Here is a 20082-nt window from a genome sequence, read left to right on the forward strand (position 1 = left end):
GGGATAGAGACACTTTCCTCGTGACAGTTTACTGTGGCTCTGACCTTCCTCATCTATCTGATATAGACAATTTGTGGTAGTAACATTCTTCTTCTGCCAGGCCAGGTATGATTATTTCATATCAGTTTCCATGAACACCTTTTGCTATAAATGATTCTTTATTTCCAGTTGTTATTTTGCAACTTTGATGCCCTTTCTCCATTTTATTTTATTTTTGTATTCTCATTAGTATTCATCTTAATTATCGATATTTTCATTATTTGATCTTTAAAATTCTAATATTTTAGGAGTTTGCATAATTATTTGTTTGAATTTTAAAACGCAGACAGATTAGTTCAATTAATTGTGGTTATGAAAGTTCTAGTTCAATTACAATGTAGGCACACAGTTACTTAATTGTTTCAGTTGTTACTTGCTAATAGATAAATTTATAATTGAAATTAGGCTCTTACATTTATATATAGTGTAGATATACATATAGATATTGATTGATTACACGGTTGAACTTGGTTTACTTTGGCGTTTAAATTGTTTGTAATTATTTTGTATATATATATATATATATATATATATCTCCCAAACATTTAAGCTTTAATTAAGAAAATAAATATATGTATATATTCAGAATTTTACTAATGTGGTGTTACATTATAGGTTTATGGAGCTTTTAGGGCTAATTCTTGAGACGGTCAAGCTCTTGGTGGCTCCAATTTGTACCTACATTGATCATTGCAAGAAACTTGAAGAAAGGATGAATGATCTCAAAAGAGAATTAGAAGATCTAAATTGTCGAAAGAGCGATATGGAATCAACTGTAGAAGCACAGATAGGATGGCAGAAAGAGGCAAAGAAGGGAGTGGAGAAGTGGCTTGAAGATGTACAAAGGATCAATGATGAAATACAAATGTTAGAACAAAAGGCGCAGGCTGTGTCATGCTTCTCACGTCCCCAGTTAAGCAAACTTGTCTGCCAAAAACTTGAAGAAACAAAGAAACTTTGTCAATGCAATTTCCATGAAGTTCTAGTAATTGATAAGCCTTCACCAGCTGGGGTGACATTGGGGACAATGGCTTTAAAAGGTGAAACGACTGCAAAAGAAGAAATTTTGAATTACTTGATGGATGATAAGGTTGGAATGATCGGAGTTTGTGGAATGGGAGGAATAGGGAAAACTACCATCATGAAGCATATCAACAATCAGCTATTGGAGGAGTCTGAGTTCGATAAAGTGATATGGATCACTGTTTCAAGAGAACTTAATATTGTTAAGTTACCAAAAAACATTGCAGATGCCATGAAGGAAAATCTTCCAGAACCTGAGGATCAAGTGAAGTGTGCAGCAGCATTGACGGATATTTTGGGAAAGAAGAAATTTGTGTTGATTTTAGATGATGTTTGGAACTGGTTTTCTTTGGTGGAGGTTGGTATTCCTCAACCAACACGAAACGGGAGCAAACTAGTCTTAACTAGCAGATCAATTGATGTGTGTATGAATATGGGTTGTAAGGTAATCAAAGTGCAACCACTTTCCAAAGAGGACTCCCTGAACTTATTCCTAGATAACTCGGAACGCAGTATTCTGCAAGATCCACCTTTGGGAGAAATTGCAAGCCATGTTGTTGATGAGTGTGCTGGCTTACCCCTTTCTATTGTCACAATAGCCCGGAGTATGAAGGGAGTATCCGACATTCGTGAGTGGAGGAATGCACTAGAGGAATTACGTAAATGTGTTAAAAGTGTGAAAGGTACAGATATTGAAGTATTTGAGCGATTGAAATTTAGTTATGATCATTTACAGGATTCAAAAATCCAAAACTGTTTCCTATATTGCTCTTTGTATCCTGAAGATTGGAAAATTTCAAGGAAGGAGTTGATAGAATACTGGATCGACGAGGGATTCATTGATGAATTAGGAACCAGACAAGCAATGCATGATAGGGGTCATACTATACTAAACAAGCTTGAAAATAATTGCCTGATAGAGAGGGTTGATGATGGAAATACTGTCAAGATCCATGATGTCTTGAGAGATATGGCAGTGTATATCAAAAGTAAAAATGGCACTCGCTTTATGGTAAAAGCGGGTATGCAGTTGAGGGAGCTCCCAGGTCAGCATGAATGGAAAGAAGGTCTTGAGAAAGTTTCCTTGATGTGTAATTCCATATCAGAAATCTCTCCTGATATCTCACCAAAATGTCAGATTCTCTCAACCTTATTGTTGAAGAGGAATGATTTCTCAAGGAGGATTCCAGAATCATTCTTTGAGAACATGCATGAACTTAAAGTTCTTGATCTTTCTTATACTAATGTTGAGTATTTACCTAACACCATATCCAACTTGGAAAATCTTACCTCATTAATACTTGTTGGGTGCAAAAAGTTAAGCCTTCACTAGCAAAGCTTAGGGCATTGAAAAAATTGGACCTTCATTTTACAAGTATAGAGGAGATTCCTGATGGTATGGAAATGTTGGTAAACCTCAGATATCTTGACTTATTTTCCTCTAGGCTAAAGGAGATACCAACAGGAATACTACCTAGGCTCTCTCGTCTTCAATTCTTGGTAGTTTCTTGGCAATCGAGAACATTAAAGATAAAAGGGAAGGAGGCAGCAGCATTGATGAAACTAGAGACTTTTGTTGGAAGGTTTCATGAACTGCAAGATTTTAATACGTATATCAAGTCTATAAAAGGCGAAAGGCCTACTTTTTACAAGCTTTTTGTGGGATCACAGGAAAAGGATTTATGGTCAGAATCTTTTGTAAAAGATGTGATATTATGTGGATGCAAGATAGGAGGAGAAGATCAAATATTGCTCCCAAATGACCTTAGGTGTATAAGGATTTCTAAATGCCACGATGTGAGAAGCTTAAGCGAAATTTCCTTCTTCCACAAAGCAACACAGTTGAGGGTATGTGATCTTATAGACTGTAAAGGGGTAGAGTGTGTGTTGGACTTATCAGTATTTCCTTCATCATGCAGCTCACTTGGCAACCTCGAGAACTTACTTCTTTCAGAATTAGATAGCTTGTCGATGCTTGTGAAAGCTGAAGCAGCCGCTCTGCCCACATCTATTGCACCACTTGGGATCTTGTCAATGGCCAACTATCGCCTCCTCTTTCTCTTCGAAGAATTGAGATAAACTCAGAAGAATGGGATGAAGTGGAGTGGGATCATCCAAATGCAAAGACTATCCTTCGGGCCTTCTTGCAGTACTAATACAAGGACAATTGAAGTGGGCAAGATGTTTAACAAAACTCCTCTTTTCTACTAGTAAGTCTACATATTTTTGCTCTCTGGCTCTCAAGTAACAAAAATTGATCAGAATTATGCCATATCATTGTCTCTAATGGTACATTCTCTTGGGTTTTCTTCTACTGTAGAATGTCTTGTTATTCAGAAGCTGACGGTAGGCAATCAAAGTCTTCGGCCTGCAACAAAGTGATAGACAATGGCAATCACTCATGACCAAGGATAAGCTAAACCCGTGATGTTATTTTGGATATTCTAATTTATTCGATGTGTTATGTTGTGGAAATTTCTTTTATGTTTATTATTGTAGTACTTTAATCTAATTGTAATTTGTTGATTAAAGGTGAAGTTTGATTTACCATGGTCTTTTGGCACCCTCTGCATTTGCTGATTCAATTACTCACATGGTCAACTATATACATTGATTGCCATTATTGTTCTATATAATATTACTTGCTCGAAGCTTTCCACCAATTTCATTACTTGGTAGGAGTACTTGAAGCTAAAGAACTAACATATTTAATAAAGCCTATCCTTGTATTGTATAAACTCTATTTCATATGGATCATACCTCTATAATTATTTTTATTAAGATATTACAATCTTTAATACAAAATAATTAAGCTCAATTAAAGAAAAAATTTTATATAAAATAGGAAATAAGTTTTTCACATATGAAAATCTCTCATTTTTTTTAATTTTCAATTTATGATTTATTCACTTAACAAAATAACGAGTATAACAATATGATAAGAAATAAATAAATAAAGAGTATTAAATATTATTTATTTGTAATATTTTTAATGTTGAAAAAAATATTATGGATATTTTGCAAAGTTGATAAATACTGATATTTTTATAGTTATGTTAGAAAATTATTGAAAATGGAAAATTTTTTGAAGATGGTTCATGGTGGAAAATATTTTGGTCAAAAGACCTATCCAGTCTTTGTACTCTTCAATTTTATTCAATTTAGTCCTTGTACTCAAATATACATTCTTTTGAAATTATTCAACTCTTACCCAATTTACCTTTTATTTAAATTTACTCAAATTAATAAAATATGTTGTTTAGTTGCAACTTTCACAATTTACAAATACACATTTTTTTTAAATTATTCAAATCTTACCCAATTTACCTTTTATTTAAATTTACTCAAAATTTCTTATAAAACGATTTTATTTAAATTCAAATATCACATCAAATTCTGCTAAATTTAAATTTAAATTATTAATTTGGATCTATAAAAAATTTATTAACAAAATAAAATGGTACAAATATTTACAGTAATATTTAATTTTATCAACCATAAATGCAATCATTAATCTAAGAAATTTTAACTTAAAAAATATAACTTGAAATATTAAACAAAATAAAAACATAATAAATAAATAAATAATTCAAAGAGTGGAGCTCAGATTCTATGGTTGTAATAGGAGGTTTGTCATGTCCAAATTAAGCAAATTAGAATAAGGAATTATTTTATAATTATCGCCAACTACATATCTCTGTTCTTCATTTTTTTTAAAAGAAAAAACTAAATCAACATATTTTGCTAATTTAACTTTAACTTAAGTTAAAAACTAAGTTAAATAAATTTCAAATTTTTATTTTATTATAAATAGAAGAAAAAAAATTTATTTAGTCATTTTATATTATTTTATTTTAACGTAATGCAAGTTATTCATCTAAATTTGACTTCAAGTATAAATTTTTTTAAAAAAAAATTTATAAAAGGAGAATTTAAACTTAATTTTTATAAAAAAGATAAATTAATTTACATATTCTAGAATCAAATAATCAAATCATAAAATATTTATATATTTTTTTAATACCATAGAGCTTTTACATTTAAATATTTTGCTTATTAGTAAGCATATCAATAATCTACTTAAAGATTTGTATTTTTAAAATTTTTTTTCAATTTAGTCCTTCAGTATCTTCATTTTGTTCAATTTAGTTCTTGCACTACATATTTTGTTCAATTAACCCCTATGAAGTGGCAAAAAAATTTTTTTAAAATTTTTTTTAATTTGCCATGTGGCACTGACATGTCAACATGTCAGTGTTACATCAACACACGCCACATCATTGCATTGTACCATGTGGCATTACCACGTCATCACTCGTTGGCATATGGCATGCCATGTCATCATTTCAATGCCACATCATCAAAATGTGACATGTCATCAATGATGTCAACAATAATATCATTGATGACATCATTCTTTAACAATAAAATTGGATGTCATTCGAGGAAAGGATTAAATTGACGTAATTTTTAAAATTAAGGGATTAAATTACTTCGATTTTAAATATAAAGATTAAATTGAACAAAATTGAAGAGTACAGAGACTGGATAGGTCTTTTGACCAAAATATTTTCTACAAGATAATTCAAATAACAGAAAATATTTTTCATCATTAATCCAAATAACAAAAGATATTATATTTTTCAATAAAATATTTTACACTAAAAAAATTTTCTATAAACAAATTATTTTTCAGTTACGAACCGAACTACAATAAAAAATAAATAAAAAATAAAAATAATTAGAGCATTAAGATTTGATGTAGGTTTCATTTGGTAAAAATAAAAACTTTTTTTGAAAAATTTTTTAATCACTTTCTATAGACAAATTATTTTTCAATTATGAAATGAAATATAATAAAAAATAAATACGAAAAAATAAAAATAATTACCGCATTGAGATTTTACATAGGTTTCATTTTGTAAAACTAAAAACATTTTTTGAAATTTTTTTTAATCATTTTCCCTTGTTTGCTAATTGAAAAAAAACTATTTTCGGATTAAGAAAAAAAATCATATTGAGGAAAATATGGTGTATCGTTAGAAGCTGTAAGACATTTTTCATTCTTTTTCCTGCTGCCCTCGTCATGGGATGGATCCTATTATTTCTTTTTTTTTTTTGTAATCTCTTGCATTCAGCATTAATCTTTTTCCCAACGAAACATCATTAACTATTTTTAATCATTTCGTAGGGATATATCACGTATAATTATTTTAACTAAGATACTACAATAATTTATATAATACAAAACAATTAAGATCGATTTAAAGAAATAATTTTATATAATATAAAATATAAAATTTTCACACATGAAAATCTCTCATTATTTTAATTTCTAATTTATGATTTTATTCACTTAACAAACTAATAAATATAATAATATGATGAGAAATGAATAAATAAAAATGTTAAATAGTATTAATATATGATATATTTAAAATTTTTTAAAAAAAAAATGGATGTTTTGCGTAATTGATTAATGTTGATATTTTTATGGTGTCATAGTAGAAAATTATTAAAGATGAAAATGTTTTTGAAGATGGGTCATGATGAAATTTTTTCTACAAAGTGATCCAAAAATATAAAATATTTTCTCAATTTATTTAATGATAAAAAGCATTAGATTTTTCAGTAAAATGTTTTTCACAGAAAATGTTAGTAATTTAATTTCAACTAATTACCAAATGGACTCATAATTCGACCTTAAGTTTATGCTCATTGGTAGAGAATAGACTTGGCAATTTGTTGATGCAATCTGTTAACATGACATAAATACGACATAGAGTTAAATTGTGTTTGAACTTTATATAATCATATTTTATAGTTTAAACATGTTGACATATTTATAACATGATAATTTCATATCTTAAGAGGTTAAACTCAGTTAACTCACTTAAATAATTTATTACATGTTTAACCTATTTAATTAATCATATTATTGTTTTTTCAAAATAATTGACATGGCACGTATACCCGGTCAATTTCACAAATAATGATCCTCATGCTCATAAACAATAAGCATATCATTTACCCTACTTTTTTTTTTGTAGAATGTTTTATCAACTGATCAGTCAGACGTTTTAAGATACATTGATTTTACATTTTAGGAGTTTACCAATGGAGCTTGTTGGGCCAATCTTTGAAATGGCAAAAGTGCATGGGAAATATAGCGTGTATATACATCGATCATCATAGAAAACTTGAAGAAAGGATGAATAATCTTCAAAGCACACTAGATATTCTAAATATTCGGAAGAGTGATATAGATTTGAGAATAAAAGTGGAGCTTCAATGGGGGAAAGTAGTAAAGGAAGAAGTGAAGAAATGGCTTCAAGATGTTGAAAAGATCAATGATGAAGTACAAATTGTTCGAAAAAAAAAATACAAGTTTGCTCTTTTTTTCCCCGTGAAACCCTCTCCAAACATGTAGCCCAAAAAATTAAAGAAGCAGAGAAAATCAATGTAAGAGGAAGTTATCCTGAACCTCTAGTACTTGATAGACCTTTAACCTCTGGAGTGAGGTTGCAAATAGGGCATTTGGAAGGTGAAATTAGTATCAAAGAAAAAATTTGGGGACACTTGATGGGAGATGTAGTTGAAATGATTGGGATTTGTGGGGTGGGAGGTATAGGAAAAACAACCATCATGAAGCACATCAACAATCAATTATTGAAGGTGCCTAGGTTTGATAAGGTAATTTGGGTCACCGTGTCAAAAGGAACTCAATATTGTTAAATTACAAAGGGATATTGCAAGTGCTATGAATGAACGGCTTCCTGAGCATGAACTAGAACAAGCAGAAGCATTAATGGAAATTTTGGAAAAAAAGAGATATGTCTTCATCGTAGATGATGTTTGGGTTCAATTTTCTCTCATGGAGGTGGGACATTTCAAAGTGGAAGCAAATTGGTGCTAACTAGTAGATCGATCGAAGTTTGTACTTCTATGGGCTGTGAAGTTGTCAGAGTGCAACCCCTTTCGATCCCTTTGGTAAATTCTTCTAACACTATTTAAGTAAAAAAAATTTACAACATGCTCATATTTTTTTTTCTCTATCTTCATTATTTACAATCAATGAAATCCTCATACCCCTCCGTCCCACTCTTCTCTGCTCCATGCCTTTCCAATTTTCCCTTCCACTCATAGTTTCCAAACATAGTTAGGCTTAACAAATTCGACCTAGATAACTTTGCCCCTTAAAAAAAAAATATGATGGGAAGGAATTATTACAGAAGATTCTAATTGGGCTCAATTGGATTGTAGTGATTGGGTGTTGGAAGATTTAACTCTAAACTCTGAAGTGATAGTAAGCTTATGGCAACATCGATCCTTTGCAGGGTCATTTTTATCTTGATATCCACTATTGGGCTATGGCCTATGTGGATGATGGTTTGTACTAATTAGTAAGAATCTCAAACTTAAACTCCAACAATCCACTGTCTTACTAACCAAACCTGTCCACCCCTTCACCCGCTAAAAGACAGTCTCTTTTTGTTATTTTTCCTCAAAACCTATGTTACTTGGATCCTCTTCTGTTCCCCTCCATTAATTAAATTAAAAAACCCTTTTCTCTTCTTTCATATGCATATTATCTATCTGTTCCCTCTATCCTTATCCCTCATATATTTTATTCCCCTTCCTCATGAGACAATTAAAGCTATGAATTTCTTATCATATTTTCTTCTTATTTTGCTGCTCTCCCATCTCTTTCATCATTCAGCTTTGGCCATGAGAAAACTTGATGGTACTCTCTCTCTCTCTCTCTCTCTCTCTCTCTCTCAATATTGATTACCTAGTTAATTTGAAATGGTTTTTGTGCTTTAGATTTTGGGATTGATAAAGCTAGAGAATCATCTATGGATCTTGATGATCAGGATACAGTAAGAATTAACCTTTGATTTTTGCAATCTCTTTTTATTCATTTTCCTTTTGCTTTTCTGTTCATGTTTTATGATCTCATTCATTTCCTAAAGGAAAATGGAAAAGCAATTGCATATCTCTTTTACCCTTTGCTAGGTATAATCTATTACTTAATTATTTTTTTCTTGCCTCTAAATGCAGCCATTTATTGGAGGTGACTATCATTTTAAAAGGAAAGAGTTGCATGAAGTACACTCTGGACCAAATCCAATTAGCAATTCAGTCCCAAAAAAAAGTTTGAAAACAAATTTGAGAAGAATATCCCCATAGCTTAATTTTCTTTCACTTTTGTAATTTTTTTTTACAGAAAAGCAAAAGGTTTGTAATTAATTGGGAATTAAGATTGCCTACTGTTATAAGTAGTTTGTCAATAAAAATATTATCCTTGCTTTATTTTTATATTATAAATATCAATAAAGCATCATCATGATCATCAAATCATTACAAATCTCTCTCTTCTGTGCTAATTTTTCAGTACGTACGAGGTTCACCAGTCAGTGATGCAGAAAATATTATGTTGTAATGATTATCACCTTCATTATTAACCCATACTTATTGTTTTTGCTTTACTTATAATTTAATATTAATTCCATAATTTTATGTCTTATCTCCACCTTCTTCTTCTCCACCTTTTTGTGTCTATATTAATTTATTAATTGATAGGAAAAGAAATTGCTGAAATTGGGAGTTCATTCTAATTATTAGTTACTGCAGATGGATTAAACTATTATTAGATATGGCTGATTTGATAACAGTATAACATAAAAAGCAAAATATAGAAGTGCCTAATTATTAATAAAAAATAATTATTTATTATCACATACCATTATTCATTACTGATATATATGTTAGATCCCATGGCCTAAAATCTATATTAATTATGTGAGATCTTTCTCATATCAGTGTTAACTTGAGTGGTCAATGGAAGTATGGGTGAATGTGCTTCCAGCTTCCTTTTATATTGAAAAAGCAATGTACCAAAGCTCTTTAATTTCCTGCTGAATTAGTAGAATTGTCAGGTCAAAGACCAAGACTAATGATTTTGCTTGGTCCATTAGCTACAAGAAAATAAATTAAAGATAAAGTGGCAAAATTGTTCTTTTGTTCAGTCAAGGAAAAGTGATTGAAGGGATATTGTTTTTATAATTTTTCCTTTTTCCCTAAATTCATGTGGTTTAAAAGGAAAAAAAAATTTATTGTACTTCTGAGAGGATAATTTTTTTTGAATATTTTGTCTATTTGCTAATCCTTTTATCATTCATTTATTTTAAGATTGAAATAAATCTATAGTAATATAAAGTTATTGACTAAATTTTTTTTTCATAGCAATTAATTAAGTGTATAATATATATATTAAGCACGGATATTGGAAAAAATTTTAATTCATGAAAATAGTCATATTTGTTTATTATATTTTTAAATTATCATTTTAAATTTTTTTATTGTTAATATTAGTAGGATTTATCTAATATGAAAATGTATAAGAATTTTAATTGCATCAAGTGACTTTCATTAAAAATATTTTTTTCTTATACATGTTAATAAGATTTATTCAATTTGTAAATAAAAATTCTTATTGCATTAAATGACTTCCATTAAGAAATTGTTTTTCTGGATTCTAATAATATTGAATAATTCATAGATTAATATTATAAAGTGTCAATTATATATAATTTAAACATTAATTGTCTTTTATATATAATTGTTATTTAAAAATAAATTTTTGTAAAAAAAAAAACAAGTCTTTACTACCAACATATATGACAATAAATACTAGTATCTTCTAAAAATAAGAAAAATTAATTAAGTAAAATTCTTAGGTAAAGTTAGTGAAATTCCAAATCAAATACAGTTAAAGCAAAACTAAAATTGAAATCATAACCAATAATTAAGTAAATGAAGTACAAATATGAGATCAATAATTTATACAAAATTACTCAAAAATAAATAAATAAATTTGTAATGACATGATTTATTCTATTAATATTTATACATCCAAAGTGTATCAAATATTAACTTATTCTTAAATTATGGATGCGGGCTATACCTATGAACAGTGTTAATTCACATGCAGAACATGTCCATTTGCTTTCAATAGTAAATCAAATCAGTCAATATTTGGCAATAATTTCAAACATACTTTAGTAAAGTTGAAAAAGGAAAGCTGCATATTTACTTTTCGACTTATGACTTTCACTATTTATGTTCTTGAAAAATGCTTCTCTTATTACTTTGATAAGTCAATTTCAATAAATATGTTTTCGATATAATAAATTATGGAGGCCCCATGCTGATTACCACAATGAAACCCTTAGAACCATATCATGAGTTTGGATAAAATTATGTAATTATTTATGTACTTTATAAAAAAATATGAATTTAATTTTCATATAACAATTTGTGTAAATTAAATTTTTATTTTTTTATTTATTAATTTTAATTTAAATCTTAACATCATAAATTATCACCATTAAATATGGTAGCACAAAACTAAGTGAAAATAATCTTAATTATTACCGACAGTTAATTTATAGTAATGCATGAACTAGAATTTATGACTCGTCTCCCAATAATTATTTCATCATGTCTTTTAGACTTTTTAAATGAGTAAACTACTATCAATGCAATCAATATTACGTCAACATAATAAATACTATGTCAATTTATAGTCAGCGTCACATTAATAAAAAAATATCACATCATTTCAATCAACGTCATATTAATTTAATTAAAATATTAAATCAACATACTTAATAGTGAAAATTTAATAAAATTAATAAAAGTTTAGATTAAAATTTACAAATTAAAAAAAATACAAAAATTTAATTTATATAAATTATTATATAGAAATCAATTTCACATTTTTTATACATCTTATAGAGATTAATTGCATAATTTGATGAATGAGTTTGCTATAAGTAGTCAATATCTTAATTTTTTATAAGTTTCTATAAGTTATAAAATTGTTTTCCAGCTTAACAAGGTGGCAATTGTCAAACTAAGTCCTTGTAGACTGTGGTGAGCTGAGAGTGATAGCAATAATTGTAGTGAAACAATGTGCCTCTCTCAATTATTGAAATGGACTAAGATTAGAAGATTGGAGTTTCATTGTTTGTGCGTGAGAATCTTTTTTCAAATTCACACAAATCGCACATCATCCGTACGTCGGTAAACATCAAAAGATATTATTGGTATATAGATTTGACCTTTTAACTCCTCAAAAATTATTTCAATTAGTTAGTACTTTTCATTAATGATTTAATGAAACTATAAATGGTATAAGTTTTTGTGTCGGTAATATATAATTATATTTTGGATATATATATATAGAAAAAAGTGTGGATTTAAATCTTGAACTTTATTCCTTCACGAGAGAAATGAATACAATAATTGTACAAAATTTTAATTACTATATGAATGATATATAATAATTGTACTCTAATTTTGTATCGAACTACAATTCGTTTTTTCTTTTAATTGATTCTATTCAATGAGTCTTGCTCCCTTTTATTATTTTTTATCATCATTTGTTTTTAAATACATTTATCACCATTGTTCGGATGTATAAAATTTCTCTAAAATTGAGAATTCCTTACACATGAATAAGATGATTACAGTTATATTGAAACGTATGTAAAAAGAAACAATGAAAGGGAGTCAAATTATTTATGAACCTACAATAGAGATCGCTTAAGTACTATTTAGTTTAGATGATTGGCCCTTATAAATATGAAATAAGAAACAACAAGGTAAACTAAATAGATTGATGATTGACTCTAAAACATACAACTTTATGGAATTATAAGAGCAAAGAGAAAAGACTTGCTGATCTAATTAAAGTTAAGGAAGGAAAAAGAGAAAAAGAAAAAGGAAATCCTTATTTTACATAGATTTCCCACCATATTGCTTTTAAGGAGAATTGATATATGGAGTCCATCCTTTATACTTATCCCTCCAAGATTTTGCCGACTGATTAATAACCTTTGTACAGCTTGAAATGAAAAGATAAAAGCATAATCATACTACTCTGAAAAAGTAGATTATTCTCTTCTCTCACCATTGGCTTTCTTAGGAACAAAGCTGTTACCTTGTACAAAATTAAATTTTGTAAGGCAAATTTTACATTAGCTCATCTTTCAAGTTTTGGGTGTTGTCATTGTGGTGTCAATGTTCTAAAAGCTTCAATTTAGTTTCTCAACATTGTGTTAAAACTTTTCGCTAATTTGATTATCTTTCATCATTCGTCCAATTCAATGCTGACACATCAATTATCAAATTCACATAATTTCATTGAAATATTAAACTTGTCAAATATATAAATATTTTGACACGAAATTATTTGTCGGATCTAACATGATAAGAAGAGTTGTTGTTATGCAAAAGTTGATAAATATTTCATTATTTACTTTTCGTGTGATTATGTTTATCGTTTTTTGGAATTATTTACCATTATTTTTTGCATTGTATGGTTTTATCTCTCCCAACTCATTATCTACACTAACCCTCTCCTCTCTTCTCACATTCCTTACGCACTGCAATAGTCAGCCAATTTCCATCAGTCTTATGCTAACTTATCTAGCATCATCCCTCTTTTCTTATCTAATGTCACAATTAATCCAACTCATTTACACACCCATTATCACAGTGTATCTCCATATAATGGAATTTTAATATTACTTTTTACTTTGAATTCTGATTGATTTGGATTGAAATTGAGTCTCTAACAAAAAAAGAGGATTGAAACTAGGCAATTTTTGCATACTATAAATGAGAGGACAATGAAAGGCAAAGGAAGCTAAATGATTCCAGGCAGTCTTTTCCTTTCTTTTTCACTTCTGCATGGCATTATCTCTGTTCACTAAAAGAGGAGAGTAGGCATATGTCATTCAATCAAAGTTAGTGCTTTGCTTTCTTGTCATCAATGATGGCACTTTGTTTCGACGGCGCATGTTTATAATAATTCCAATGGTTCAGCAATTTGTCATGGGATCCTTAATTTGGGCTCCAATGAAACTAACAAGGTTGACCCATTAAACTTAATTAGCAACACATGCTTTTTAACTTTAACAAACAAGAACCCAAGAGTGGGCAAACGAAATCGAGAGTGGATTCGACCGATCAAAGAAATGTAAAAGCAAAAGGCATTAAGGCAAGCGAAAAATCCAAGGTGAGGCACGAGAAGCAAATGATAGAGGGAAACTGAAGGGAACACAGGCGGTTAGCCCCAAGATATATCCCTGAAAATACCAAAAGATTCGTTATATTAAGATTGATGATAAATTATCTTGGTCTCCTCAGAATTTGATTATAATTCACTTTAAAACCATTAATATGGGAAATGGATACTCTATTTAAAAATAATATATATAATTACACACATAAATCTTATTGTTAATCCGTTTTTATTTCAATGACATGATGTCAATTTTATGATCATTTTATCCTTCTTGCATCAAAAAAATAACAAAGTTAGATTTTAAATTCCAAACTCAAAATCTAAACAAACTAAAAAGGTCAATTTTGTTTTTGTTTTTCTCTAATACATATATATATATATAATATTTGAGTATTTAATTCCATAATTAATAAAATAATTTTTTTATTTGATGACAAGGATTCACTGTTTTTTTTCCAAATCAAACATATATAATCCTAATAAACCAATTGCAAATTTCGAATTCAACTCCCTTTTCATAACTTTTCTTATTAATATTTTTCACTACATCACTTATCATGTAAAATTTATAATTCAGTTGTGTAAATATATTAATCATATAATTAACGGGTGCATCGAAAGGTATTGATCAAAAGCCATTATCTCTACACTAAGATTTCAACTTAAAAATTTTGTGAATTGCAAGCTGAACCTGCAAAAGTGTTTGTTGCAATGAAGAATTGACTAAAAATAAACAACATATGCAAAAGCAAAATGGATTGCAAGCCAGGTCCATGGGCTACAACCCACCAGAATTGGGTCCAACAACCATCACCTAAACCGACCTCTGGACGGTGATTTCAGAGACATGATTCGTGGACCAGCTTGTAGTTGTGGCTGTTATACATTGATGACAAGAGATAAAAGGGTATGAGAAGACGAAATTGATGACCCTTCTTTGAAGGCAAAATGATTGGCTTGAAATGGTTGGATATTCAAAGACAAACAAAGAGACAATCCATCCCTCAAGATTTTCGTTTGTCTTTCTTGAATACGTTGGAGACACATGGTTTTGTTCGGCTTCAACATTCTCTGATCTGGCCCTTCGCCTTTTTCTTTTTATAGTAATAACATATTTAGTTTACAGAAACTAAATATTATTCATATTATTCTTTCGACTAGTTAATTTAATTTTACAATTTATTCATTTAATAATTTAATTCTATCAATTTATCGATTTTAATATTCAAATTTATTTTCTTTTTCTTGATCAAAAGAAAAAAAAAGAACCAAATGAACCACAATCTTGTACGATCTTATATTACAAGTCACTTATGCAGCTTTCTCAAATTTAATTATTAATTAATTATTTTTAACGAGCAAGTGATGTTATGAACTTCACTTTAAAAAACTCTACCCAAATTTTTCCCTTCAATTTTATTTTCACCACTTTAAAAAAAAAATAAAGAATATGCTTTTATGTTCAAGGCATGTAAAGGACAGTATTTAATGTGCTCTAACTAGTTGGAAAGTGAGCAAGAAAATATCTATGGCTACTGAGGTTGAGAAGAACTAAGATGCCCCTCCAAAGCAGGCAACCTTCCTAGTGGTCCATCATACAAATAATTCTCTGCAACCAATAACGATCATAGTGATTTGTACAGGACCATGGGACACCCCCATTGAAATTCCCAAAGCAAAGCAACTTTATATCCAGTTCCACATAACAGAGGATTTTCCTCCAAAACCATTGTTTATGGCAAACCCATCGTTTGAATTATCTTTGGGATTTATAACCTTTTTATTATTATAGCAATTGTTTCATATGGCTTGGATTATAATTGAATGTGTGGTAGTTGCTCCTTGCCATGTAGAAAGAGAACTAAAATATATAGTATCATTTCAGAAGTAGATAGCTTGTTGTACATCATGTGCTAAAAGACAGGTGCTTCCTCCTACCTTTCCTGCCTCCCCATGGTGGAAAAGCTATATGCTTGCCTTAAAGAAGTTCCATGATTTGGACAGCTGAACCCATTCTGATGCTTTTCTTCCATTACCTTGAAAGAAAGTTACTAAATCCATGTAAACAAGAAAAGCTAGCAAAGGAAAAGAGAAAGAAAGAGAAAACCACATAGAAACTCTTTCATTTGTTGATTTGTTCGTTTTGGTGGGGCATCAAAGCTTTCAACGTGGAGGTGATTGGGACAAGACTTGAGAACCAGTAGTCCTACGTAATCTTAAATCGAACTTTCTTGGCATACTATTTTAAAGATTTTTTAAATTATTTAAAAAAATTTAAATAAAATTTTATTTTTATTATATTTAATTAAATTTTTATATTTAGATCTTTATAATCAATAGTTAATTAATTATGATTAGTTAAAATATTACTTATTATTTTATATCTTATAATATTAACATGACATATTAACATATGGTAGTGAATGATTATATGATATATTTGTATGATATGATAAAATAGTTATATAAAATTTTTTACTTGTAACGTCAACGTTATATAAATATAAAATAATAAGTGACGTATTAATTAATAACAATTAATTAATTATTAATCTTAAAGGTTTATATGATTTCAAATAATAAATATAGAAGTTTAATTGAACTTAAGAGAAGAATAAAAATTTATTTAAATTTATTTATTATGTTTACTTTTTTGTTTAAATTATCACGATTAATTTTATATGATCAATATTTTTTAATTTTCATCTTTATCATTTTAAACAATATGATTAATTAAATTTTATAAAATATAAATTTAAAACGACATGAAATCAAAGATGTCACACTTAGAGTTTTAAAAAGTAAGTAAGATGTATTTAAAAATCTCACATTAAATAAATAAATTTTTTTTTGAAAAGCTTATAAATGGTGATGTTGTACACTCCATTAAATTAATCTTTTGAAAAAAAAAGTAATAGTCCCGGGACATAAATGTTGCCTAATTTCAATAGGATTCATATTTATTATTAAATTAAATATTTAAGTGTGTAAATAAATTCAGGGTAAGGATGGTGTCACGTATGCGTTTGATGAAGGTGGGAGAGAGACCACAGAAATTCGGTGGGGACGAGACAATTTTGGTTCCTCAATTTTAAAACTTCCAATGTTTGATGCTTCTAGATGATGTGACCTTTTCTCAACAAATTTATAATAAGAGTAATAATATACAAATGCAATTACATCTAGTAATATTCTCTACAGTTTGCACATTATATAACTTTTAATTTCATTTACCATTAATTATTCCGAAATTACAAAAGCAATAAAACTTAAACATATATGAAATAATTTCAAAGACTTTTTTTTTGGTGAAAAAAAAAAAGAATGAAACTGAAATAAGAAGATTAAAAACCCTAGTTAATTAGTTACAGTGTTATATTACAAAACCATACTTCTAACTCAAAAAATATATCTATTAAATAAAATAATCTTTTCTTACAAACTTAAGATTTTTCTTATTTTTTACTAATATAATTAGATTTGTGACAATTACTAAAGTTTTTATTAAATTAATTGTCAAATTTGAAAACCTTATATTGGTATATTTTAATACTTATTCAATTTGATAACTAATTTTATTAATTTATTTCATAGCCATGATAGTGCAATTAATGTAACTTTACTAGTTTTTGAATTAATTTAAGACTAATAATTTTACCTTGTGATGAAAGACAAAGATAATGGTTGCATATTTCAAGGAAAAAATATTGACCATTCATTTGTCCTCAATTTTGAGTAAATGTAATTAAATATCAGTATTTGACTTTCCAAATATACTTTTTATATACTCTATGCATTTACATAAAATTTTATTTTTTTTTCACACACCTAAGCTTTATTCTGTCTCATTGTAGTATCATATATGACATATATATTATGATGTCCTCCCAACAATTAAGAATTAATTAAGATTTCAATTTGGAGGTTTCATATTTAAATTCCACAACTGGAGGGACGAGATTTACGAGAAGAGATAAGTATTCATACATATCTTATATATAATGAAAATATTTTTTCTTTTAATTACATGTTAATTTAGTTTTGTTTGGTCCCCTCAACTTGGCTCCAGGTTTGACTCCCATGCATGCTTTTATGTATAGCACAAAGCAATTCCCATGCACCCCCTCCTCCCCTTCCTGGCTGGACTTTTTCTAATGCAACATGCACTATCTTTATTTATGAAGGACTACTCCCTTTCTAGACCTAATTTCCTTGAACTTTTCTCTATCCTTAATTTCCCTTTATAAGCATCAAGTTGGTTTCTAATTAGTTTGTTTATTTCTTAATTAATCCCTACATAAGTAACATAACCTCTCTCTCTCTCTCTATATATATATATATATATGGAAAGATGTTCCTGAACCTCCATGGAGTTTCTCTATTGTTACTGTCATTTTATGTGGATATCTTGATTGGTCGAGGCTCCCTGACCATGGGGCACATTGAAAGAGACAACCCTACTGCTGAGGATCATGACATCCCATCCATTCTAATTGTAGTTTTGTACCTAATTAAGTGTATTCTTCCAACTTGTTTCTTGTCAAAGCTGCAGAAGGAACAAAACCTATATCTTTGACAATTAAGTTCTGATTTTCCATTACTGTTCCAATTCAAATTGAGTAGGTTAACTAAATAAGCCTCTCCCCCTTTCCATCATTGTTCCAATTCTTTTCCCCTTCGATTCCTAGGTGCAAGAATATTCCTGGAAAGGGTCCGGTAAATCATAAACACTAAGCCCTTTTTCTAACCTTACTGTTCTGGTCATAACTCTTTGACCTTAATGCTGTTCTCGGTTTAGCAGCCAAGGAATTAAAAAATACAAATGGGTTAACACAGTAAACATGCGTGGGCTATACAAAGAAAGAGGATTAGTCATCCTTCTAGGATAATACGACCCAATCCTCTCAAAAAAGTGGAGGAATATTTTTAATCCAATAGAATTGGATGATAAATTCTTTTATATATTTTACTTTTATCCTTAAACCTTATATCTAAAAATTGACTTAAGCTTAAGGAAAGGTCATTTTGACCAATAATTTTTATGTTATTATATAAATAATTTTTATAATTATACGTAATAGTATTATACAAGAATTGGAATTCAAATTAAGAAGTAGGCACAATTACTAAATGGCATACGGTTTAATTTTATTTTTGAATTTTTATTTTAAGTATTTATATTATAAATATTAATAAAATCTATTCAATTTGAAAATAAGAATTCTAATGCTATTGAATTACTTTAACAGAAATTGTATATTTGATAGTATTGAATAATTTATATTGATTAATAATAAAAAAACAAATTATTTATATTCAAATTTTATACTTCAAAAATATTTTTATTAATATATATAATAATTATTAAAAATAAATATTCTCATGCAACGCATGTGGCAACAAATATTAAATGAAAAATAAAAAATACTAATAAAAAGAGGAATAAACAAAATATCAACTGATTCGGAGTTTAAGTTATTGCTAAATAGCGGATAACTACACACTATAATATTAAGATAAATACCAAAAAATTATAGTAATTTTAATAATTTAAATTTAAACATAACGTCTTGATAAGGTTCTATGGGTAACTATAATCTATCTATATAAAATAATTTTAAAATTTTAATTAAGCTCACAAAATGTTTTGAGTATTCGAAATTAATTAGAAAGCTCCATTTTGGTTGGATAATTATTTGCAAGTGTAATTACGTTTAATCTATGAATAAATGGAAAATTCAAACCAACTTTTAGATAGGGACATAGAGTTAAACAAAATTACAATCTACGGCCATTGCAGTATACATATCTAAAAAGCCAGTTACCGTACGTATACAAAGTACCAACCCACCAAGGAACCGGCAGAAAAATATATAATATTAAAATCGGTTGATTGAAAATTATTTCCAATATAAAAATAAACT

General features: G+C 28.5%; 1 protein-coding gene, 1 long non-coding RNA gene, 1 other non-coding gene and 1 pseudogene across 3 annotated transcripts; 3 read left to right on the forward strand and 1 right to left on the reverse strand.

Annotated features, from left to right (window-relative positions):
- Window positions 1-3194, forward strand: LOC110419428 (disease resistance protein At4g27190-like). Its single transcript, XM_021432472.2, is given in 3 exon segments — window positions 1-105; window positions 655-2381; window positions 2384-3194. Coding segments are annotated over 2 exon segments (2481 nt in total). The 5' UTR covers window positions 1-105; window positions 655-658; the 3' UTR covers window positions 3142-3194.
- Window positions 3195-4660: 1466 nt separating this feature from the next.
- LOC149526989 (small nucleolar RNA snoR8a) lies at window positions 4661-4752 on the reverse strand. The gene has a single exon (XR_016351442.1). It is a non-coding gene; the product is annotated as a small nucleolar RNA snoR8a (small nucleolar RNA).
- A 2521-nt stretch (window positions 4753-7273) lies between these two features.
- On the forward strand, window positions 7274-8076 carry LOC149526990 (putative disease resistance protein At1g63350; annotated as a pseudogene).
- A 451-nt stretch (window positions 8077-8527) lies between these two features.
- LOC110419943 (uncharacterized) lies at window positions 8528-9415 on the forward strand. Its single transcript, XR_016351427.1, has 3 exons — window positions 8528-8806; window positions 8887-8942; window positions 9124-9415. It is a non-coding gene; the product is annotated as an uncharacterized LOC110419943 (long non-coding RNA).
- The last annotated feature ends 10667 nt before the right edge of the window (window positions 9416-20082 follow it).

Source organism: Theobroma umbraticum, unplaced genomic scaffold (assembly GCF_002168275.2).
Source record: "Theobroma umbraticum cultivar Fairchild unplaced genomic scaffold, ASM216827v3 scaffold_67.0, whole genome shotgun sequence".
NCBI lineage: Eukaryota > Viridiplantae > Streptophyta > Magnoliopsida > Malvales > Malvaceae > Theobroma > Theobroma umbraticum.